This window comes from Manacus candei, unplaced genomic scaffold (assembly GCF_025592945.1).
Source record: "Manacus candei isolate 608988 ecotype Guabito, Panama unplaced genomic scaffold, ASM2559294v1 h1tg000016l, whole genome shotgun sequence".
NCBI classification, from domain to species: domain Eukaryota; kingdom Metazoa; phylum Chordata; class Aves; order Passeriformes; family Pipridae; genus Manacus; species Manacus candei.
The window spans coordinates 3,790,911-3,816,963 of NW_026138064.1; the positions used below are offsets into that span (position 1 = coordinate 3,790,911).

Sequence of the window (26,053 nt, forward strand, 5' to 3'; positions counted from 1 at the left end):
ATTTAAAAGGCCGAACTTCAGCTCCTTTGCAAAGTTGTGGTAAATATGGTTCTGTTCATAACCCTTCCCATACAATTCAAATAACTTTCAACGGAAAGCACTTCAGAACCTTTTTGCTTGTTCCTGATTGCGTTAATGCTCTTCGAGACTGAAGGGCATTGCCAGTGTCTTTCCCTGTGTGAGTCATAAAGAGCCATTAAGCTCCTTAATACACATAGGTAGGTGAAACAGTTTATCCACCTTCTTATTTCCCAGCCCAGCTTCCCACAAATACACATCTTAATTCAAAACAAAGGTGCACACATCCGGACAGTGAACTGTAGCTGTGTTTTAACCAATATTGTTTGCTTTGAAGATCTGTGACTGGAACTCTAACAATTGCATCAAATTTGGTAGCAATAAAATGGGAAACATGAGTTAATGTTGAGACATAGGAAATGCACTAGTGCTGTTTGCAAAATACACAGATGGTGGAGTCTCATAGAATAAAATTAGTTGATTATTGGGCTTAATTAAATTTTGTCAGTAGGAGATGGATTGTAAATACCCCATGTAATTTTCCCTTAGCCTAAAAATAAACGTACATAGCCTTCCACAAAAAAATGCACCTGTGGGAATTACATAGTTAAATACTTAATTGCATGCTCACTAGCACATGTAATTATCCCTTTGTCATACGTGATTTTCCTGTAGTAACAACATAACCCCTAATACTGACAAATGTATAAATAAACATTTATAAGTACATTTCCTACATTTTTATTAATTCTTCTCATTCCATTTTTTTTAATGCTAAAGTTTTTTAATGTAAAACTAAAGAAGATAAAGGCAGTCCTGAAAGTTGTCAGTGCTGTGTGACCTACTTTATTTATTATACCTTCAGACACAAAACTACATTGTGAACAGTATAACCAAAATACATATTCAGGGTCCAAATCTCATTCGTACTGCAAAGCATAGCAAGTGCAAGATCCTGTCCATGGTCTGAATTCTCCTCACTGCCCTGACTTGAAGGCAAAGGTCACTAGAGATACTGATATCACAGACGACTATTTTTATACCCTTATAAACTTACTTTGTAAGCACTTTCTGTGCTGTCTAGAATGAATGCAGACAGGGGTTCTGTGACATCAAGAATTATGTATGTCCACTGTATTTCAAACAAATACATCTAGGAAAGGAGTAAGATAGATTTGAGGCATTTAAAATGAGACCAAATGTTCCTCATTGACTAATAGACAGCCATCCTCCCCTAATTCTGATAATTCAGATCACAGAATCATAGAATTGTTAAGGTTGGAAAAGACCCTCATGATTATCATGTCAAAATGTTCACCCAGCACTACCATGTTCTCTACTAAACTATGGCCCATGTGCCACATCTGCATGTTTGTAAGGGGTATTTCTTTTCACTTGTGTGGCTTTCATGAATAACACATTGAGATGATTCCTTTAGCAAATATATCTTTGCTACAAAAAGTGACTAAGGTATATTTCTGGAAAAAATAATTATAAAAGTAATTTCTTACACTTGTGACTAAAGTGTAACCTGCTGATGATACTGCCTTTATGGAACCTAATATAACTATGTGATGTTACTTGATCTGATGATATGTGTCATGCAGATTTTAAATGAACTAACTCAAATTTCTACTACTTGGAACAGCTACTACTGTTCCATTCTGCGCTAAACTAAAAAAAAATATTTTTTTTTCCTTCAAGGTTGTGATCAGCTACTTTATGGATTCTTGGCAGTCTCCAGTATCAAACATGTAGAAATTTCTCCAAGTAGAAGGCAAAAAACAGGTGCTGCTTTGGTAAAGCTATTCTAAGAACAGTAGAAACATCTGAAGTAACCCTTCCCATGCTGCTAGTTTTCCTAAGATGATCTGAATTTTAGGACAAATGTTTCTGTAGAAAAAATTTTAAAATATTAAACAATGTATAATGATTAGAAACAGACAAAAGGGAGAAATAAAAATAGAAAATTAAGCATTTCCTTCCTTTATTGTATTAAATGCTCATTAAGGCAGTGCATGCAGTCCTACTTAATTTGATGTAAGTAATTCCAGAAACTGAATGCCATTCATAGGTCCTGAGTGATTCACTGTATTCAAAGGATTTTGTTTGAGCAGAGTTATATTTGCTATGGCAGTTAAGCTCCTTCATCTATTAGAAAGGAGAATCTGAAGAGATATATGAAAATTTCATGCTATTTGCACTGAAAGAAATAAAAAGTAACAACAGGAACAACTATGAAAAGAAATTAAAATTAAGCTACAAAAGAGTCTGCAAGTACTAGGAAAATGGAAAAAAAGTAACTTTACAGAAAAAAAGATAAAATCCTAGAAGAAATCTAAACATAATGTGAAAACTGAGTAGTGCTAGAAAGCAGGAACTGAAGTCTGGCTCGGCTGGGAGACTGGCAGTGGGCAGTGTAAGAGAGTTGCCCCCAGGTCAGTGGGTCAGATTGGTTTCATTCAGGTCAGTAGTGGCATGACCGAATTTTTGACTGTCTTTCAAAACTGTCTTCCCGCCTGTGCCCCAGTGTTCTTAAAATAGGCATCTCTTAAACAAGACAGGAAACTGAACTGGTTTTTTCCTTTTGCTTATTATTTCTCATTTGCCCAGCTCCATTGTAGCTGATGTAGCCACAACCATCCATGGCACTCAGGCTTGCAGTATTTTCACGATCTTTTGGTTTTCTCTGACCAGCTTCTCCCTGAGGTCTGGTGCTGCTTGCTTAGCAATATCACTAAACTCTTCCCCTCCTTATGTCTTTTTTTAATAACTGTACTTTTTGATAGGCTCATAGTTTGGTTAATTAGGAAATTATAGCTAGAGCCTGTTTGCATTTATTCCTTCTTTAAGCTGGACACATTGGTGCAAAGAAGAGACTAAGGCTTTTTATGTCTTTTTCCCTTACATCTATTTCCTTTTCCCTTGAAGAAAGGGCTTACATATGTCAGCAAATAGGGAGCTCTAGACTCTAGAACTGTTCACATGGGATTTTTTGCCAGTAGAGAGAGAGAAAATTATTTAGTAGTTCATTTTGTTTTGTTTTAAACAATTTGCATCTAAACTAGAGAGAGTAGAAACTTACTGAAGGCAAAACAATAGGGAAAAAGATGTAAAAGCTCCTCTGATTTGAAAAACATAATCATCCTACACCCAATAGTATTGGCTATCAGGTGAAGTACAACCAAATGGTCTTGTGGCATATTTAATCTTCACACTCTAGTTCTTTTGTTGAGGTTGAATAATTTGCTACAGTTAATTTCACAAAAGATAATAAACAGTTTGCAGGACCAAGGCTCACAGGAAGAATTATTGATTAGGTTAAGATTTTGAACAACTTGAATCAGATCAAATAATGTATCAGAGTATGACTCTTTCTCTAGGTTGGGGTATGCAATCTGTTAGTAGGCCAAAATTAACATGCATATCATATCAGCCAGTGTTATTTCTCATTTATCAATGAAATAACATAGTGAATGTATTGGAGACAGTGGATTCAGAAAGTTCTTAAATATAAATTGAAAAATATATTCTGGAGCCATGGGAGTCATGGAAAATGTAGAGAAGAAATCAGATTGTACACATGCTCTAAATAATGTGGCAGTTCCCAGACTATATTAAAGCTCTAAGCAAGAATGAAGAACAAATAGAAATGGTATATTTATGAGCAATGCTCAGATGTAAATCTATTTATAACTAAGCCTTTTATATAAAGTGATTAGGCTTAGCAAGAAAGCTTGTTCAAGAAAACAAAGGACTGAATGTTTGTCATAGATTGAAATGTGCAGGGTCTGCATGTGGCAGAGGATTTCTTTCTTGGTGTAATAATTAGACTCTCTATATATGACAGAAATGAAAGTAATTTAAAAGCATTTTTTCTCTCTCTCTTCTATTCCACTGGGAACGGTCTTAAGGGTGCACAGAGTCAACCAGAAGCACATACTGTAAGTGTCTGAGTCATAAAATTTTTGTAAATACACTCGCTGCAGTATGCCCTACTCCCATGTCCAGAGAAGACAATTGTAGAAATAAAAGGAAACATTTCATTCTGCATTTAAATTTATCTCTGCATTAGGGAAAACTTTCACTTCTTCTGAGAAGCCTGATGAAAAGTGATCTGTTTTGACGTGAGTAAAAAGAAATGGAAGACTAGTATCCAGCTGTTTACATGAGACGTGTAAATGACCATGATCATAGAATCATAGAATCAACGGGGTTGGAAAAGACCTCCAAGACCATCAAATCCAACCCTTGATCCAACACTGATGTGGTTACTAGACCATGGCACTAAGTGCCACATCCAGTTTCATCTTAAAAACCTCCAGGGACGGAGAATCCATGACCTCCTGGGCAGCCCATTCCACTGTCTGATTACTTTGTCTGTAAAACATTTTTCCCTAATATCCAACCTAAACCTCATCTTATTTGAAATATAAAGAACAAGTAAATTGTAATATAGTTTCCAGGTGTTCTGAATATGCTTCCTAATAGAAACATATCCTACTAGAGGCATCTAAGGAACACCAATTTCACAGGGACAGCACTAATTAAAGAAAGTTCAATGAGGAAAGCATTCTGCTGCTGAGACAAAGTGAAGGTTATGGACTTCTTTGAATGCAAATAACACTGTATAATTAGCATCTGTGCTAATACTTAATTGCCAGTGTGTTGGCTATGTTAAAGCAACAGAGAAGGCAGAATTATGCTGAACTGCTGAAATGGACTGGGTTCATAATGGAAACAGTAACATGACATAGCATCTGATCATTTAGCTGATCATCAGCTAACAGCTGTTTACCACTTTGGGGGTCTAACTGCTTTTGGTTGTTAAGAAATGCATATTTTTGTTCTCACTGCCCTTTCAGCTTTGAAATACTTTGTCTTAGTCACTCACATGATGCCCAAGGGCTTCCTAGAGGCATTAAACTTATGAGTCTAAGAAATGCAAATCATAATTCTTTTTAAAACTGACATTATTATATAAAATCACAATGAAGACCGTCCTTCACTGCTGTCACAGTGAGAGTGCTTCTCAGGAGTATGTGTTGCAGTTTTCTTACAACATGAACTATCATGAAGGCTATTTCTCTGAGACTTGGAGCTACATGCGAAAGTGCATTTGCTCTGTATTCATACTTCAGTCTTTCACTAAAGCTGAATCTCTAAAGCATGCTCTTTTCTACTGTCCAGACAACAGTTTTCAACTTAACTGTTCCTTCCAACTTAACTGCTCCTACTTCCTTCCTATTACATCTTCTTTTGACTTTCCTGTTTGAAGTCCATACAAAATGCTGTCAGCAAACTCATACTCTTTAGACATTTATTCTTAATTACTATTGTTCCACATCATTCTTAGTTCATGGAATTGGAGAGTGAAATGAACTAAATGACAAATGTAATATAAGGACCTGATAGAGCTGGTTTGACTAGAATTCATCAGCCTCTGACTTCTGGAAAGGAAGTCTCCAAGGGAGATACACTGACAACAGTTTCCTGCTTTGAGATAGATAGGCCTCTTTGGAGTTTCTCCTAAATCATAACCATAATGATATTTATTTCTTCATTTCCTTTTCAGGTGCTAGATTGATTATCTGTCTCTCTATCCTCTCTGTCAGGGTCCTCTTATGTCAAAGGGACTGGAAATCTTTCCTAGACACACAGCAAGACAAAAATGAGAGACAAGCTAGGGCATTGTTACAAAAATGATATTTCATTAATTCTTTTAATTTTATCAACTCCACCTTTTTTGTCCCTTTTTTTGACCCACAAAATCACTTTTTATACGTATTTTTTTATATATCCAGTCTTACATAGCAAGAAAGCAATGATTAATTGAAACTAGGATATTTTGGCTTTCGCTGGTACTTTTAGCATTTTTGTAAATTCCACTATTTAATTAGTTGAACTCCTTACATTATGGATATTTGTAATGAGGAATTTTGGGAAATGTTTTTGACTATAATGCTGTTTTCTTTATCCTTGTGTTTTCCTAACGAGCCTAGAACAATATTAGCTCTCTAGCAGGTGTGCCCTCACGACAGAGGAGTGCATGCTCCACTGTTTTTAAACCCGTCAATGGCCCATTTATTCCCAAGCCCCAGAAATTATATTCCTTCTCGTTAATGAATCTTCAAGACCATCATTTTTTATCCTGAAGACTGAAGCATATTTTAGGATTTTCAAGTTAGCTGTCATGTTCTAAAAGAGACTTGCTGCTGACAGCTCAGAGAATTAACATACTGAAATGATGCTCTGCTGCTGTGGGCAAATTGCTTTTGCTATATTACTGGTCTCATGTAAAACTGATTAAGGTTTCTCTGTCCTATACTGAAGACTTCCCACAGGCATTTTCTGGTGACTTTGCAGCCCCTTTACTGTGCTGAGCAGCAAATGGTACTTTAAGAGGAGCAGATGATGTTATCTGCAAAGAAAGGCCATGCTGATGTGCTTTCAGCTTTCCCTGAAAAAATGTGTTAAGTTGAAGCACAAGAAGCTTGATTGCCTTAGGGTAAGATTTAAGTGTACATTCCTTGTCTGTTTCCTCATAATTTCCAGATATCTTTCCTTTAGAAGAAAAGCTGGGTATGTTGACAAAGAAGGAAATAATATGTTTGAGAAGATCCAGTGATCTGGACAATAGGAGATCAGAACTGTAGAGTAGATACTGCAACTCCACAGTTGCTAAGTGTAGGCAAAAATAACATAAAGTATTATATCTCTGCTGATCTCAGTAATTTACAGAAAACAAAGTTCTAACCCAATGTGTCAAATATCTCTGCTCTGAGGTGGAAACATAGCCACATCTACTGAGGTGAAAAAGATTACTTATATGGATTGTGGAGTCAAGGACAGTGGAAGCATCTGCTTGAGGGAAAACAAAATGACCACATGTGAAATGACTGAATGTCTTGCAACAGCTATCACTTCACCAGTGTGTGACTGGCTAGAGATGATTCTGAAACTGCAGCAAATACATGGGTGAGTCAAATGTAAAAAGCTCTAGAAACATTAATATCCTTTTTAATGTAGATGGGAAAGGCAAAATTCAGGGTTGATAATTTATAGTTACGAATAGCAATGATGAGGAAATCTAACTCTCTGTGTTTGTTGATATGGACTAGAGCAGAGATGAAACATCCTTTCCTAATACAAAACATTATACATAACATTTCAGGCATATATAAAAGGCCTAGTTGTCTTCTTACACAAGTGGAAATCTTTGACCAGTGACCTTGCTGGCATCACTGGAAATACACCAATAGAAGTTATTTTTCTTGTACTGATAGGCACCTTATCCTGAACTTTTTTGTCTCCCTGAATTACTCTCTACTTCAATTAACTGTTTCAAAGAATATTTTAGATCAGATAAGTGGACAAATCTTTTCTCCTGAGTGAATCAAGGCCTGTAACACAAAATCCAAATTAATCATGCAGTTAAATCAGCATGCTACATAAAGGCTGTGTTAAACTACAAACATTATTTGTAATTCCCTTAGAAGAAGAAGTGGGATGAGAAGTCTTCTTTTCATACCCTGATAGAAATCATACCAAAAGAAAGAAGTGTCAAAGAGTCCAGTTGAGCTTCCTCTTACTTCATTTGGGCATTGGATCTCACAATAGTAAATAACTGTATTTGTACTTAAGTTTCTTTCTGTCTCTCTTACTAAAGGATTCTACAGAGTACCCTGTAAGCACATGAGGCAGGGAAAAAAGTCCTTGTGTTTTTTGTTGCTAAAATAGTAACACAATATTTCAGTGTATTATTTGGAGACCAGGAACAGAGAGAGAGCAGCTGGCAAAAAAATGGTATGAAATAATTTAAAAAGTGGTTGAATGGCACTATGCTTGGATAATGCAAGAAAACAAGTAGTAGTTAGTTATTACTATGAAATATTTATGCAGTGCTTTAAATTTATTTACTCTTTTAAGAAAAAGCAAACGCATGCTTTCAGTGGCTAAAGAGCCATCTTATCAAAACATAAAGTTAGCATGATTTAAATATTTATTTTCTCAGTGCAGTAAATAAGCTATTTGAGGAACAAATTAATTAAAAGAACACCACTAGTGAAAATAAATAAATAAATATTTAATTAAATATTAGTGAATGTAAGATTATGGGGTACCTTCTAATTCTCAATTCAATTTATCTAACACTCTGTCTTCAAATAGACTTAATTGAAGAGTGTTTAAAAGGCATAACTAGATATCTTTTTTTACATTTCAGGAGTCTGATGATGGACCTAACTAGGATAAAATCAAATCTTCTCTCCAAAAGAATGTTCCTACATGTTTATATGCTGAGTTGAGCAAAGGTATTGTGACCATGTTAGCAAAGATAAAGACTAGTTACAGGCCAAGGACTTGGTGTTATGTTCATGTGTTATGCTCATATTCTCATGTAGTTTGTGATTATGGACATGGCTTTATTTTACTAGTATGTTTTCAAATTGTATGTTGGAGACAAAACCATTTCTAACCAGCTGATATTTCCACTGATGCTACTTCCATTATAGCTAGGAGATTCCCTGAAAGCTACATGTGCTTCATCCAGCAGTAAATCCCTCACAGGCAGTTTTTCTCAGCTTCACTAATTCTTCTTGAAATCAGGTTAAAATGAATGCTAGGTGGATGACCTTGAATCTTTTTTGCAAGCTGTAAAATGTTTTTACCACAAAAAGCTCCGAACAGATGACAGTCTTTGAAATCAATCTGTTTGATTTTATAGGAGTAACTTTCTTGGTGAATACCTTCATCATGACAACACACAGGGGAAGGGATTAACTTGTAACTACATGCAGCACCTGTTGAGCCATCTCACAGACTACAGTAAAATGCTACTGTAGGGCAGGCAAATTCACTGTGAGCCCAGTGCCTACATCCCCCACTCCTGGAGCTAACTGCGTCAAGAGAAAACTCTATTTTTTTTTTAGTGAAATGTCTTTATTTATTCATTTATTTAGAGGCAAATAACTTTATAGAATACTCAAATATCTGTAGGTGAGACAACCAAGAAGTCACTGATTTAGGGCCATAAAGACTCATTATACAAGTGGAGGGTTGTAAATTATGCTGTGTTGAAATGGAGCCTCAGGATAAAGCCAAGTGAAATATTTCCCTTCATGAAGCACCTGTCATATTCATTTTTTTTATGTCTTATTGTTAGATTAAGTTAAAGTCTTACATAGAATTATTAAGCACTATACAGGTCCCTGCTCCCATGACAGAATGAAATACTGAGCATTGCTTCTCTGAAGAAGCTAAGCCTTCCCAGCGTGCAGGTCCATAACTTATTCATTGACACAAAGAAATCACATAGTCACACCTGTTTAAGAAAATACATACAATGCTAGATGGAACATAGAGCTCTTACACATCTGAAGCTACTTCATCTCATCCCAAGCCCTCTACAGGCTTTTTGAAGATCAGAACAAAGAGATTAAATGTAGAATCCATAAAAGCCAGACAGTGCCTATGTCTGTGACTAGGCTTAGGAAAGCAGAACTACCCAACAAGCCTCCTTTATACACCTCATACAAAACCCTGTAGTGATGACTTTATCTTTTAAATAGCACAAGTCAAGATGATGCTTGAGTACAAAGCTGCTGCACTTCATAGTTCAAGACACAGCCTGATTCCTCACTAGCCACTCTCCTTACCTTCTTGTGTTTGTAATAGTGCAGGTAACCATTGTGTTTCAGCACAAACCACCTCTTTCTCCAGCCCTTCAGAATTGCTGACTGTGTTCGTTTATGCAGATATCCTCGGCAGGTAGGTCTGGGGGTGTTGGGGTAACGGCTGATGTCTGATCCCACAATCATAGTCAGGATATCAGGACCTAAAATATTACATGGAGAGTGCAAAAACATAGGCCAAAACCAGTCTGTCAATAACTTTTAACATCCATGTAGTATATGGCGCAGGAACGCAGTATTCTACCCCATGCCCTTGTCCTCCCAGTGTAGCTTCTGGAAGCAGCAAAGAGCAGAGTAGCCTAGAAAACAAATCAAATCAAGCAATATTTGGCCTTCTTTTAACATGAATTCAGGAATGAAACTAAGTTTGTGTTGAGGGCTACTAATGGAGCCAGCTATCTGAAGACTCCTCTTAAAAAAATTTTTGTGACCTCCCTTAGCAAGCAGCATTTTGGGTGCTTGTGTATTTCATCAGTTAAGAGAAGGGATTGAATCTCATTGCTCCAATGGGTGCACATAAATTGAGGTTTATGCAAAAATTGCTGAGAATGCTCTTAGGGGCACCTTCAGGCTCTGCCATCTTACATATGCTCTTTAGAATTCTTTGTTTTCCATGCCTTGGAGTTTTCTAACCTTTCCTGTGCCCCTCATCGAGGGGGCTGGCTGTTGGAGGCTGATCTGTTCTAAAGCTTCTACTTACCAACTGCAAAAGGTAAACATACAGAAGATATGATAGGTTGCAAGATTTTCCAAAAATATGTTACCATCAGTGAGATACAAAATCATAATATTTGGTGAAGCTATCAATAGATCTATGATTTTGACCTGAAGGCCTGAGATTCTGACTATATCGACACTACTTCAGAGCAGGTAGCAATGCCTGAAGGAGAATTGAGAAATGTGACTATGACATATTTTTATCTGCAAAGTGTTTGCTGGATCTCTTTTTTCAGGTCATGTGACTTTGGGAATGCTATCTGTGTGCCAAGATTTAGTCCAGAGGCTGTTTGTTCTCTGAGGAGTTAAAGTACCAAGTAATCAGAGGTTTATCTGCCAAAAGACTCAACATACTCTTAAATATAGTGTGAATGGCACCTCTATAATTAAAGAATATGGAACGTGTCAAGTTAAATTTGTCACTGTCTTGTAAAAGCACTTTATTGAATTTCCTGTGAGCCTTTGTCAAAACCCTATCTGGGATAAATAAGGGAATGGCAGATTAACTTTCAGCATGCAAACATGGGTATCTTTGGGTTTTAATCATCACAATTCTAGGAAGAATATACTTGATTAATATCGCTGACTGTTTCTGTGGTGGTGTAAAAGGATGCCTCGTGAAATGTCCTCTCTACTCTCCTGACTAGACTTCAGGTCTTGGTGACACAGAAATAACTACTGGGTGCACTGAAGGAAGATATGAAGTCACTCCCTGAGGAAGTATAAGGCATAAATAAGGTATTTGTGTCTCTGCAGTCACATGTCCTCTTTGGGAAATAATTTTACATGTCTAGAAGACAAGATCTAGATAAAAAGGTGACTTAGGCAATACTATTGTATTAAATATGGATGCATTAAACTGGTAATTAATATTTGTGTTGCATACATCACCCAGTTTTTCTGGTTGTATTTGGAGCATTGAACAGGAAACCTGACCCAGTCATGTAATCTATTGTGATCTCAAAATTACCTTTCCTTGCCAGATTGGCAGCTTCTGAATGTGGCATGCTGGTGACATCAGTTCCATTGACTGCTATTAGAATATCCCCAACCTGAAGCCCAGCTTCTTCAGCTGCACTATCTGGAATTAAAAGAAAAAAACAAAAAACCCTATCAAAAACTCCATTTTATTTAGAGTTAGGATATCAAGCATGGCTGTGTAGAGAAGCTTTTCTAGCAAAACGTGTATCTGTTCAACCAGATTATGCTTTAGGGCCTTCATGATTTCAACTTCAAGGTCAAACAAGTTTTACTGAGCAACGTTAGTCATCTGTAAATGAATATTCAGGATTTGGATTGTGGGGCAACACTAGATAATCACTAGCAGTTGAGAAATTTAATTAAAAATGCCATTAGGATTTAAAGATGCAAATAATAATTTCAGTATCTGAGGGCTTTGGCCTAAAGTGCAAACAAAGATCTGGTGCAATGCTCAATAAAGCCAGTAGAAAAAAAAAAAATCTATTATTCTGATGAGCTTTGGATGTAACTCCAAAAGAATACTTTCTGTGCTGATGTTTGTCTTTGCTGGCTAACTGAATTTGGCCATAGAATTTTGAGGGGTTTTGTCTTTAGGAGGAAATAAAATAGTAAGTTAAAAAAGTGTCAGTGAAGGAGGGACTGAATCAGATTATTAATGCATGACCTTTCATTTATTTGTTAACCATTGCAAATCACGTGCACTCCAAAATAGTGCTCAGATACATGCCAGTCAGGAATGGAAGCAAATTAGGGAAGTGATAAATATGCTCCATTCACCAACACATAGTTACTTAAATCTCAGTTACAAATTTATCAGACACAGTTTTTGTTTTCTAATTTACAATGAAGCATTCCTAATGTACTGTGACAAAATGTTTCTGGAAAATATTATTCCACGTTCTCACTATTTAATGTATTATTTTGTACCCTATGATGCAGTAAATGGGATGCTTCAGCGTATTTCTGAGGATGCTTAGACATTGTAGGGAAGAGATTAGTAAAAGCTTAATAATAAACAGGCACAATAAAGCCATGGTCCACACTCAAAGGTATTACAAATAATTTGCAAATTCTCAAATGTCAGCACATTTTGGTTCGTGCTGGCTTTGAGGATCCCATACCAGATGTTATGATCATAAGTGGTCTTTAAAATATTATTAAAATAATTATTATAGAATCACAGGATGATTTGGGCTGGAATGGACCATAAAGGTCATCTGGTTACATCCCCCTACCATGGGCAGAGGAACATTTTGCTAGGCCAGGTGGCTCAAAGCCCCAACTAGCTTGGTCTTGAACCTGTGCAGGGATGGGGAATCCACAGCTGCTCTAGGCAACCCGTTCCTATGCCTCACCATCCTCACAGTAAAGAATTTCTTTCTAATATCTATTCTGTTTAAATGAAATGAGTCATATGTTGAGAAAACACAATTTTTCTAGATGTTTGTCTGAAAAAAAACCCAACCTTTTTTTTTCCCCCACAGGTTTAAAGCAACTACACTTGAAAACAACATATAAATAAATAATGTGAGTAGCTAGACTTAATTTTCATTAGTAGATTAGCAGGGATAAATTGCTAAGTTTCAAGGCTATTGTTGTATTCATTACCTATAGTTTTTATTTGTATTTAGGTAAGGCACTAATGAGTTCACAGGCCTCTGAATTCACAGTCTTTCCTGATATTGTCAGGAAGATGGACAATGTAATACATAAGGTTGGTAATAGTGATAAATCTATTCTTTGATGCCTTGCTAGAAGGCAAGTATTCTTCCTGTGGGATGACATTTAGCACTATATCTGCTTTCTGTAATAAGAATCTATCACAGTCTCCTGTACCTTCTGCTCCTTCTCTAATTCTACTGTATTCATCCTGAGATGCAGAGAGCAAAAACTACTCTAGATATGGGTGAACCAAGGTTTTAGATGATAGCAGTAAAATGACTCTGACTGCTTGTGTCTCATTCTCACTGCTGTTACTGATACAGTAAGCTTTTAGCCAGATTTCTAAGCTGACAGTATACACAGAGCCAATGATTTCAGAGACCTTTCAGTGATGACTCCCATGGTCTAATTCCTGAGTGAAACTGGCAACACCATTATGAAGACATGCCATCATTGCTCTCTAGAGGCATCATCTTATACTTCTTGTACTTTTTGTACACTCTTTGTTGACACTTTTTTGCTTACTCAGTTGGGTTTTGGAGTTTCTTTTGGGGTTTCTCACAATCATCATACTACCCTGAAGAAGTTAACAGCACACCTGTTATGGCTTACAGATGGCCCAATGGAAACCCGTCCAAGCAGAAGTGTCCCCAGTCAGTAAGACTTTTGAAAATGTTAGAAGGATCTCTGCATGCCCCATTTAATTCTTAAAATCATGTTGTCATTCATGGATGTCAGTCCACAACAGTTTTAGACTCTACATCTGGATGGAGGCTGAATACAGGCACTTGCACAACGTATCAATTGACATGGAAGGAGACAGAGCAGTGAAGTCTGTTTTATCCCCAGGGGTACTAGGATTCTGAAGAAGTTTCTCCCGAGCAATTCAAGGGTATGCTATTAAACACCTTGCACCCACTAATTATGGAAATTATTCATGTACATCTATATTAGATATTAATACAAAACAGATGCTCTATACTATGTAGATCATATTATATCATGTAGATATATGATTATATCAGTATATATAATATACTAAATATTATGTATTTATTTTTATACATTGTCATAGGAGAAATTAACCGGTACAAACACAAGACAAATTAACCAATACAAACACAACTTACTTGTGTCAACTTCAGTCACAAGGATAGGCTTTGAGAACTGGATCCTGAAACCCCAAGGATAATTACCAGTTCCTTTGGCAATCTTCACTGTTCTTTCTCGAACTGCAAAATTGGAAAAAACAGATATCCTTTTTCTCTACAAGTTTAGAATTTAACAAGCAGCAGGCTGTTCTCTAAACTTTTTGTAGGCACTGGCAGTTACTGTTTCTACAAATGGTTGGGGCGCTTTCAGTACCTAGCTGTTTAGTGCTGGTCCTCGGACAGTGCCACCCCTCACACTGTGACTGATCCAATATTCTGAATGATTTATGAATTCCAACAAAGAACAATCTCCTGGAAAGCTACAGGAGTGTTCAGTTTGTCTGAGATCTTTGAGCTGTGTTACTTTTCAGTAACTTAACATCTGAAAAGTCAAGGAAAAGCTCTGATCTCCCTTAAAGAGTTGTTCACAATATCTTTTTGCACAACAGGGTCTAAGTTACAAATAGAATAACCTTCATAGCAAATGATTCTTCCCTTTCTGGATCTACTGTGTTTAAAATTTTGATGTGGAAGAGATTTTATGGTCATTATAATAATTTATGACCATCAGTATCTCTCTATGATTTTGCCAGGCTTGAAGAAGTTATGAAATTACCCTGTCTTTACCATTATCTCTTGAGGCTTAATTATGACCTTTTACCAGTTTCAATTTTGTCAAGTAATTATGACATTTTGCAAGATGTTAGGTAAATAAGGACTACTTATTTACTTCAATAATCTTTTAGAGTTTTGCATTCATCTTTTTCCTGTCTTCAGCATAAGCATCCAGCATCTTCTGCCATATATTGATCCCCAGAAAACCTCAGAGTACCGAAAAGAAATAAATTTCTATGACATTTATTATCTGTTGCTCTAGCCAACTTACTTGCCACTGGCCTAGGTCTTTTGCTGAGACATCTAGGACTGTTATCCGGAGAGACATCATCTCCTCTGAAAACCCAGGAAGCAGAATGAAAGTTTTCTGTATAAAAACCTCTGTCTTCATTTTCAGCATATAGTCCCAGATCTACTGATCGAGCATCCTCTGAATTTACTGCCATGATGATAAAACAAGTAAAAGTTACGTCAGTAGAGAAAATGCATAAAGAGTAACAGACAGTTAGATTCTTAGCCAGTCAGCATGGAAGAAGTGCCACAAGATTTTAATGAACTGTTTGTAATGTCTGTATGGAGTTCCTCAATTTTTTTTAGTGTTAAAGGGACAGTGTGCAATGATTTCCAAATATAAGACCACAATACTGGATGCTATTGCATATTGAACTTGAATAAGAAGTCTTAATGCAAATGGTCAAAACAGGAGCTACACCTCTTTAAGAGAAGTCTGGCTTTAGCTGATTCTTAAGCTTTCCTATGTGGCCCATTTGATCAGGAAACCAAACAAGTCTAGAAATTTAGTGTAAGTTCAGTGCATATGGGAAGACAAAAGACAAGTAGAAAAGTATCTGACATGACTTGGGTAGCGATGACCATATTTTCTGTTTTCTTAATCTTAGCTCTTCCAGATGTGTAGTTTTGTTAAAAGTGGGGTGAGGAAATAATAGTTGTTGGTGGGTTTTTTTTTTTCTTTTAACATAGAACTTTTGGCTTGTCCTAGACTGTTGGATATTTCACAGCATTTCACAGAATATTCTAAGTTGGAAGAGACTCACAAGGATTGTCAAATCCAACTCTTAAGGGAATGGCTAATACAGGGATCGACCCCACAACCTTGGAGTTATTAGCACCGTGCTCTAAACAACTGAACTGATCTCAGGGCATGATGCTACATGTGTTATCCCAAGGATTTTCAGGTTCATATTTTATATTAATTTACATTCAAAATGTCTTGCACTGAGTCCCCATGGAGATGGAGCTCTAGTTCTCTGCTGAGAGTAAAACCAGAAATGTTCAGGCTCAAAAGGCAAGAGGATGGCAGGCTGCTGTCTGTGTGAGAGGTTATAAACAGCAGTTTGACTTTGGAGGAAAAGGCTGTGCATGACAACATCCCAAGCAGATTGGAAGCTGGAACTTCAAAGCTAAAACTGGATGTTGAAAGTCACGTAAAAGTATACATCATCAGACACTATGCTAACAGATAGATTGAAAATATAAATTGTCTGAGAGGAAAAAACCATCATGTTCCTTTCAGTACTAAATACCTGGTAAACTGCAGCTCGATTTAATGTAGCTGGAGATAGGATTTGCTTGCTTTGTTTACCTTTATTAGAAGTCACAATTATGTAGAATGATTTCCAGTTTCAAACCAGAAAAGAAAAAAATTAACCTCTATTTTGTTTTGTTTGGGAAGTTACTTCCTGAATATATCTAAGTGGCCTTGTAACAGACAGTTTGCTCAACTATATCTATGTAGACAAATACTTCACACCCACTGTTTTTTCCCTTATTATGCATGAGATGGTATGATTAACTGTATAAAAAGCTTCTAGCAAATAAAAAAAGAAAAAACCAAATAAATAAACATTACTATGCTGATATGTTTGAAGCACATTTTAGCTTGCTAGCCTGAATGCATTAATTAATAAAACCTAGAGGAGCACCAAGCAATTCAGTATAGCACACTATTTTGCCAGTTTAATCTGATTTTTTTAATTGTAGTAAAGCTTAAAATGTGACAAATATGCAAAACTACAGGAACACATACTGCCACACTGGCAGCATGGAGTTGTGCCAAGACATTTCTTCTCTCCTCTCCTTGAGTTTTCAGAACAGATATCAATCTGAGTGTCACAAACAAGAACAATTCTTCCCAGCTGCTGGAAAGAAGCACGAAAGAACCTGCTGCTTCTTAATATCAGTCAGGGTTGTCTGAACTCTGCAAACATGAGGGAACAGCCTAACTACCAAAGCAAAAGGGACAGAAGTGTCAGGCCTGTAGCATACCATCCAAAATGATTAGATATAAGAATTTGTGGAAGAATTGTCTCTTTTGGAGATCATTTTGGGTTCACACCATGTGCTACCGAAAGCTTTATCTCAAGGAAAGCAATTCTAGCTCTTGCAACTTGTTCTTTTCTATATATTTACACTTTTTCTATAAAACCAATACATGCTTGAGCTAGTAAAATCTATGGTTCAGCTTTATATTCAAGAGACATTACTGTTGAAATCAATGAACAGTTTATCTTGGTATGAGTATCTCATGATAGGTTTCTTGAGCTCAGGTGGTTTGACACAGAAACTTTCTAAACTCATTACCATGGTTTTTAATCTCTTTTAGGGGCAAAGAATGAAAACTGCTACCAATAAAGAGCTTTTTTTTTATTTCCATGTGAAATGTCAGTCATTTCTGCTACTTCATTAACAGGCACTAAAAACTTAGGGATTGGGTCAGTTACCAGAACACAGGTACCACATGAGATGCCTTCGGGTATCTTGTTTGCCATCCAAGTCTGTGGTGAGGTGACAGATTTCTTAATGAGACAGTTATGGGTCTAACTGTTTCAGTCAGTAGAGGCACACTGAAGGACAACGTAGGCAACAAGCCCAAGATAAAAGCTGAAGCAGGTGGTTTCCTTAGGGAGGAGAACTGACTCCCACCTCAGCATTGCTTTGACATAAGTAGGCATAAGGATTATGATTATGCTGCCACCTGTGTGTGCCTAGAGTTTGTCTTAATTGTATATGAACATGTATGGTTTAATCAACTTTTTTTTCAGTTATATTGTTTGCTTATCCAAGGAGAAAGGATACTAACTACCTATAAGGAATAGTTCAATTTAATAAAATATGCTTGGTCATGATTATGACTAAGATAGACAGGTTGTGAACTGAAGATCAATTTCCTCAGCTGAAAACCCAGTCAGAGTGCCAATTACACAAAGGGGAAAGATCACAAGACTGGAGTACTCACTTGATCCTTCAGTGATTGTGCTGTTTATGGAGCTTCCTCCAGTTGAACTGCATTTTTTGCTGTCTTTGAACTGTTTCCGTCTTCTGGCCCACTGGTCTATTGCATCCTCCTGGGAACTGTCACTTGCTCTAGTGTCCTTCTTCAAAGGTAGCTTTCTGGTTTTATTCATTTCTGATTTTAAGTCTAAATTAAGTCACACATTGTGAGGAATGTGTGAGACAACTTCTACAAGTAATTATAGTGTTTAATATTTACACATTCTAAATTCAAGAGTAATCTAACCAAACATACAAATGAAAATATCAAAAAATACTGAAAATATTCATAAAGTATATATTTTAGACTAACTGAGACCTTCATGCAGAGAAAAGTAAAGTCATCTGTAGTTAAATACCTACACAGCCTTTGTGTGTCACCATTTTAACGCAAAAATGTGTAAACTGCCCATGGATTTTATTTAAAGTGCTCATGCATTTTTAAATGGTCAGTATGTAGAGATATATATATATACTCCTATTTGAACACTAATAATCTTGAAAGACACACATGAAGATAAGAGGAGGATATACCCTTCTATTTTAGGTTTCTTTCTAGGTAAAACAGAATAAATTTATTTTTGTATTACTATTTCGCCTAAAAAAGTATTTGGAAAACAGACTTTGTGTTATATTCTCTTCTGAAAATGCAACTGTAGCCACGGGCAAGGGCAGACAGGGAGAAAGCGAGCCCAGCCTTAACAGGCTCCCTGAAGGATTGTGTCCGTGCTCTCACGTCTCTATAGCCTCTGTCTGGCTTCACTAGATCTCCCTCAGAGATCCAAGAACAGAGCCAGGGCATTCCAGGGCACTATTTCCAGACTGTTGCTGAAAGTCAGGAAGCCTATCTCTTGTAGTGCCCTTTGCATGAGGGTCATGTTATCCCCCCCGATAACAGTGAAGTCCTCACAACACCAGCAGACTTCTAGATTGCCAGGGCTCCTCTCCTCCATTCTGTTTGCCACAGTTGCATCTGTTTTTCTCCTCTGTTGTAGATATCACTCTTTGATGAAAAACACCACATTTCCTTTCCTGTGTCACTAGATTACTAAGCTCAGGAAGTCCCACATTGCCCTTTGTTCCCCTTGTCTTGACAAAGTAGGCTGGCAATCCTAAACCACAAGTGGATTTTGATTCCTATTAAAGAGTTTTAAAACTTTAAATGCTTATACTGCCTACAGGATGTACACGTTTATTTATTTGACGTAAGACCTCCACAGCATTGCTAGGAATAACACAGAAGGAAAATTAAAATACAACCCTAGACCAAAAGAGGGCCAAAGTTACAGACCAGGTACAAGTAGATAATTCTTAGTAAGGGTCAAAAGTGGAAGAGGAGAGAATAAAATAAAAATGCAAGAAATAGATACACCTCACTTCTGTGCTATGTGTTCAACTGTTTAGGTCTAATGTATAATGTCAAGGTTTTTGACATGTATATTTCCTTTGGTATCTTCATTCTGTACTTTGTTCTATAGAGATTTCCATTTAATAAATTATTTATTTTATATATTGATACTGAGATATTGATCTATATAGCAATATGCACCTACATACCATATCTATATAGTTTATATAGACTTCAGATATTTTAAAATTTCCGTTATCAATGCCAAACAAGACAACCACGGAGGTCATACCAGTATTTTTTGCAGATATTGTGAACTAAAAAGATTTTTAAAAAGCTTCTGATGCTTTTAACTAAGATTCTTTAAGACATTTTCCCATAATGAGAAAATACATATTTTTCAACAGTATAAACCTCTTACCCTCCAAATGTGCTGGAAACATTCTCTTCTGGACAGGACAACCTGAGGTATATTTGCATATAACCTGATTAATATTAAAGGTTAAAACTAAAGTGGTTGGAGTGATATTTCAAAAAGAGATATGCATATATTTGTTGTACATATTCATAATGTAAAAAGCCCCTACTGTAGTGTGCAAGGTCCCTCTATGGCTTAACAGCTTTATGATCCAAAACACTAACTTTAAATGACCAGTTATGGATATGGGTAGATGGGTTATAGAAGGGAAGACAAGAAATTTTGTAAAATATTAGCTATTGAAAATAAATCTTTTTTTGCAGGTAGATTTTTTAAGTATATAAAGAGAGGAGAAAAGAAGGTTAAAGGATCCCCTCTGGTCATTTCAAAGCATTTAAAGGTTCACCCAGAGTGAAGAATGAGATGTACTTAGAACTCAATATTTGTTTAGATCACATGTATTGAAAAACCAGATTTATGTGATTTTAAACACTGACTAGAGCTTTGCGTTCATGCCACATGGCAACTGCTTTTACTACTCCTGTAGTGGTGTCTGCTTCTCTCAATACATGTATAGGATGAGTGGAATGTTTGATGTAGGAAACCTGCTTCTTGATCAAAGCTGCATTAAACTTTTTATTTTTTTTTTTATTTAGGGTACTTGGCTCTACAAGATGGCTTCTAGGATCCTCAGCACATTAACTGCATATTACAACCACATGGCCAAGCATATCATACCATAATGATATTGTAAACTTCAAATAGACACATATTTTCCAAAAAACCACAGATGTCACAAAAGCTCTTAGGCAAAAGGTGTGTAAATGATATTAACTTCAAAAGTCTCGTAATACCTACCTTTCTGACTAATCTGTTTTACTGATGATAGGGTGATATCTGCATTGTCATAATAATTTTCTTTAATTTCAAAACCTTTCTCAATTTCTTCAGAGTTGGATTTGGGTAAGTGAGGATGTTGATGTGCTCCAGGCCCTCTCCTTAAGGTATCATCAGTTGACTGTTTACTGCAAAAGTTCTCTGACCTTTCCTTAACATTTGAATGTTCTGTGATATTCTCTTTCTTTTCTGTACATGCAGAAGATGTAGATAATACAGAAGCATCTGCTGAATCATGGCAATCAGATTCAACAAGGATATACTCACATAGGTCTTGTATCTCAGAAAAGTTTTCTGATTCTTTATTTATATCTTGCTCCTTGGGATCTAACCACAAGGATGACAGCACAGATTTTTCTGGTGTACTGCAGAATAAGTTAGACTCTTTTCTTACTGCAGAGCCAAAACATTCAGATGTCAATGTAGTATCATCTTGGATCAACCTTCCATCTAGTTTTCCATTTATCACTGCAGAGTCAGTTGGTACTGATCCTCTCTGTTTATTTGTTACCTCAGACTCTGCAGAGGGTGGGTGAACATTTAGCTCTAAGGCTGAAAGTTGTTTTGGGACGTTTTCTGTAGATGCATAATTAGCACTCTCCTTGTCATTAATGAATTCACCTGCAGGGCTTCTAGAATGTGAAGTGACCTGTACCAGCTGAGCTTTGTTTTGCCATTCCACATGCTTTTCTATATAGTTGTACTCTGGTGTCCCTTTATCTAAAGCTTCTTCAGTGGACTCAGAGTCTTCCTTCCACATGGCCAGATTACTCAGAGGCTCTTCACACCCATTTTCCTTTTTGTCATTTATAGTACCACTGGAATGAAGACTCTCCAATAATGTTTCTTCTGTTTCTTCACCTTGCCCTGCACAGTCTGCATAGTCATTCAGCAAACAAGTGCCATCTAAACTTTCTTCAGGCTCAGATGGATAAATGGTAACATTATGATCAAATGATGTGAAAGCATACTGATATGAAGACTTAAGACTTCTCAAATTTTTCAGTGGAGAAGTCAAGTCAGGGCACTTGCAAAGCTCTGTTAGTGAGGAGGTCAAGTCAGGACATTTAGAAAGTTCTGTATATTTTGTATGAATATGTGAGTTCCTGTTATAGACATCCCCTGCTTTGGTCTCCTTATGCAATACTTTTAAGGATGGCAATGAATAAAAGCCAGAATCCCTTCTAGGGTCAATTGGTGATGGTACGTTGAGAGTAGTATCCGGGAAAGACTTACTTCTTACTGTTTTTTGTCCTGTGTCTCTTCGTTTGTCACATTTATTTCTTCCTTGACCTAACACATTGTTCTTACTGATACACTCCTTCTCATTGTTTGGGTTATGCAAAACATTAATAGCTACAAGACAATTTGTATTATTTATTTTTGACAAAATTATTTTGTCTTTTGAAAAATCTTCCTTTTCATTGGTGTGGTCTTCATAGTCCTCTTTGTTAAGTTTACAGAAAAAATTTTCTTTCCCCCAAATACTCAAGGCTGTAGAGAGGCTATCAGAGTCCTTTCTGCTATTAACAGGGTACAAAGACGCCCCCTCTGCAATTGTATCCAGATGCATTTTGTCACAGTCAGCAAATTCTTTAGGTGGAGGGAGAAGTGTACATCCATCTGGAAATGTATAATCTACTTTTTCATGAAAGCTAAAAGATGACTCACAATCTGTGTTACATGGTGCCTCTGTTACAGAATAATCTGTTTCACTCCAATACGTATCTTCATGTTCCTTGTCGAATGCTTTGCTCTGTGCCTGCTCACCAGCTTTGATGTTAACCTTCAGATTTTTCTTTCCACTGGTATATTGCACTTGAATTTCTTTTGCTTCAATGTTCATTTCCAAGGAGGCACTTCTGTTGATGGCAGTTTGAATTCTATGTTTAGAGGATCCCCTGTATTTCCCATTGTCTTCTGCTGAATGGTAAGTTGAAGGACACTGGTACTTTGAACATTTTGAACCTTGACTTTTCTGGTATTGTCTTTCATGACAACCTTTTTTGTTCTTAGAACTTTTCTTTTTTTCAGCCACAATGTTTGTTCCAGAATCAGATAAAGAAACATTCTTAATTTCTACTTTCAAATTAAAAGAGCCATATTTTACTTCTGCAGAAATTTTTCCAGTGGTCAAGGTAATGGACTCTGAAGAGTCTGGCTTGCCCCACAGTGTAATTTTTCCTTTGGATGAGCCCTCTGATTCACCAAAAGTTACTGTAGCTAGGATTTCATCTTGCTGAGGAGAAAACATTTTAGGAGGGCAGTTCTTTTTCTTCTTTCCTTCTTTTTCACTGTCTGATATGTTATCAAGATCTCTATCTTCAGAAGCTTCTGAGCTACTCTGATTCTTGTTTTCATGATCTTTGCCATCTTCACCAGTACTCTTTATATCCTGTGGCTCTGCAAAGTGAGTCAGAGCCTCATCTGCTTTATTTTCAAGGCTTCCTACACTTTGCTGGCATTTACAAATGGATGATAACTGTTCATCTAATTTAAAGCAAAGGAAAAGAAAAAACAATTTTTCCATGATTTGGTCAGCAGTATCATAAATGTGTGATTAACTTTGAGTTACTTTTCATAGAAAATACCTATTTTGTTTCTAAGATGTAGTGTATTTTACACAACATTAATTTAAAATTTCAATATTAACTTGTTTTATCTTAATTATTTGATAAGTAGTGTGAAATTAGATTGGCCATGTTAATTAAATCTGATTTGAGAAAATCAATATATTAGCAATTTTTTTAAAAATGAATTTTTGCATTTGTTAGGGTATAAGATATACTATTTGCATGTAGTAAGAACTACACTTTTAAATTTTATTACTCCTCCCATTATTTACTTAGTTCCTGTGAACACACTGGGAGAATCAATATCCTACTGCCTGCTTGCAGTTTGGGGTAAATTCTATGGAATGTGACTTTTATAATCCTTCTACACATGAGCAAACAAAGGGATTAATTAATATTATCACAATCACACTGCAGATCAGTGGCACATTGCAGGAGATGTGAGCCACAGTTCACAGGAAAGCAGAAGAAAGTTATGTTTTCTGGCTGTACTAGGCAAAATTTCATGGCATTCATACAATGACATAAAATTCTGTCTTGCTTGGGCTTTTTTTAGAATAGGTCATGTGCATTAGAGGGTAACTGTTTACAGTGACATCTACCTAAATAGGATTAGAACAAGCTATTAAACTAAGACAACATGGAGAAGTTTACACCAAGAATGATGAAATTTTGAGGCAATTAAACAATAACAATATATTTGGAAAGCCTTTGCCAGAAATAGCTAGGCTAGCAGCGTAACTAAAACAAAACAATAAGCCCCACCAAAACGCTACCTGTATGTAGCCACACTGGAGTGTAAATTATTTCCATTTGACAAACAGCTTTAGGCACAAACATGTGTTTCTGTCTTGATGAGTAAATAAAGAATAGCCATATATGATTTTGATGATTTTACTTCAAATTAAATATTTTTGTAAACTTACATTCTCTGGAATCAGAGCTCTTTCTGCCCTTGCAGCTTTTTCTTCTTTTTCTACTCATTTCTAAGAACCGAGGGCATCTGTGTTCCACTTTTCTGTGTGGGAGGGAAAACATTGGATAAAGAGAAAGCTTCTCAGGAATAACTTTGCTCTCTAACTTTCTAAATTGTCTCGTTTCCTGTGTAAGGACTGGTTATAATAAAAAATAGAAAATTTCTAGTGTAGGAACTAATGTGTCTATTTCTTCTCTTGGTTATTTAGAAACAAATTCTGAAGGTTTCCAAATAATAGCTTAAAATCAATAACTAATGGTCTCAGCTCTGGGGCCTGAACCAATACTCTTTAAAGTCTGTGGAAGAGCAGTGGTTGACCTTTTACAGTCTATGATTTTATCTGATTCTGATTTTTAGAGATTAATACATTGTTTTATGCATTCATTTTAAATTCAATTTCATTTATACACATAATGAAATACTTATTAATAATTTTTTCTTCTCTTGAGAAAATGTCAGACTTAATATAAGAGAATAAATGACCTCTCCTAGGACTAATTGCATCATTGAGCTGCACGTAGAGCAAACCAAGACCAACCTTAGCCTCACAGTTTGGGTTGCCCCTTGAACCCAAACTGTCACCCAGGAGCTGAGCTTTGCATCCATGTCAGTCATTTTCTTGCAGCTGATCATTTAAGATTATCTCTCACTCAGGGGAGATGTTAAATTTATATTGAATCCAAGCAGAATAGCTTGAATTTACAACTCTAGGGCTTTATTTTTTTTTACAGTGTTGAAATATAATGAAAATGGTTCACTTTCAAAATTAAGTCAATGTGTTAGAATTTGCTTCTCTTTATTTATTACAAATATTTTGTATTCTATTCAAAATTATCTTGAAAAACAATTCATGTTCTTTGAAACAGGAAGTATTTGAACTGCTAATACATCATTGGCGTAGTCTTGAAAATCAGTAGAGTTATGTTGGGAAAAAATCAACTTGTTGCAAGTGTTATTATCATAAGCATCTTTAGATGTTTATCAGAACATAAACCACATCATTGTGGAAAGAGCATGAATGAATTTTTTAGGCTACGAATCTACCTAGTATAATGAGGATGTCTAATTTTGTTATGAGCATTAGGATAAAGCATTTTAAATAATTATGTTGACATTATAAGACTCATGTTACATGTCACTGTATGCAGTGATACATAGCTAGCCAAACAGCTGGGAAGTAATACTTTCAAGACACAGTCATTGACTTCTACTTCTGAAAAATTTTAATTTTTTGTGAGGCCAAATGACTGAATATGCCAGTGTTCTTATTCCTTCTCCTCTGTCTTTTTGGAAGACACTATAGGAAGACTGAGGCAGTCTTGTACTTATTTCACAGCAGACACTTCAGAATGTTTACATTGTCAGTTTTCAGGATGAAGCTATACCTCTATTTTTTCCAGGAGTCTTCAGTCAAAGCTTGGCAGATGGCCAAACCTGCCAATTGAGCTCTGTTCTCACCAGGAAGAATGAGCTTAAGGTCAAATACAAAGCTTTAAAGGACACAGAGGCAAGAGCTGGGACTGATACCTATCTGTAGTTTTGGATATGAGGCAGTGCCTATCACTTCCAGACAAAAAATTAATATTTTCTTAAAGAGTTACATATGCAAGTATGCCAGCAGTATCAACCTCATATTTAGAGGTGCCATATGTAAGATCTGCAGATTGATGACATTAGGAACAACAGCCTAACACAGAACCATAATGTGATTGTG

General features: G+C 36.3%; 1 protein-coding gene and 1 long non-coding RNA gene across 3 annotated transcripts in view; one reads left to right on the forward strand and one right to left on the reverse strand.

The window, feature by feature from the left end:
* The window catches only part of LOC127468919 (uncharacterized), a 34,111-nt gene extending 9,336 nt beyond the window's left edge, over positions 1–24,775 (reverse strand). The window contains exons 1-7 of one of the 2 annotated variants that reach the window (XM_051782561.1): positions 24,290–24,775; positions 20,752–23,280; positions 18,093–18,275; positions 15,108–15,275; positions 14,201–14,302; positions 11,398–11,508; positions 9,675–9,853 (exon numbers count right to left, since the gene is read on the reverse strand). In XM_051782561.1, coding sequence (XP_051638521.1) covers positions 9,675–9,853; positions 11,398–11,508; positions 14,201–14,302; positions 15,108–15,275; positions 18,093–18,275; positions 20,752–23,280; positions 24,290–24,401 — 3,384 coding nt within the window. In that variant the 5' untranslated portion in view covers positions 24,402–24,775. The remainder of the gene's footprint in view (positions 1–9,674; positions 9,854–11,397; positions 11,509–14,200; positions 14,303–15,107; positions 15,276–18,092; positions 18,276–20,751; positions 23,281–24,289) is intronic. The other variant, XM_051782562.1, reaches the window with a different exon arrangement.
* Positions 9,707–13,123, forward strand: LOC127468983 (uncharacterized). Its single transcript, XR_007903766.1, has 4 exons — positions 9,707–9,786; positions 11,075–11,165; positions 12,893–12,935; positions 13,040–13,123. It is a non-coding gene; the product is annotated as an uncharacterized LOC127468983 (long non-coding RNA).
* Positions 24,776–26,053: the final 1,278 nt, after the last annotated feature.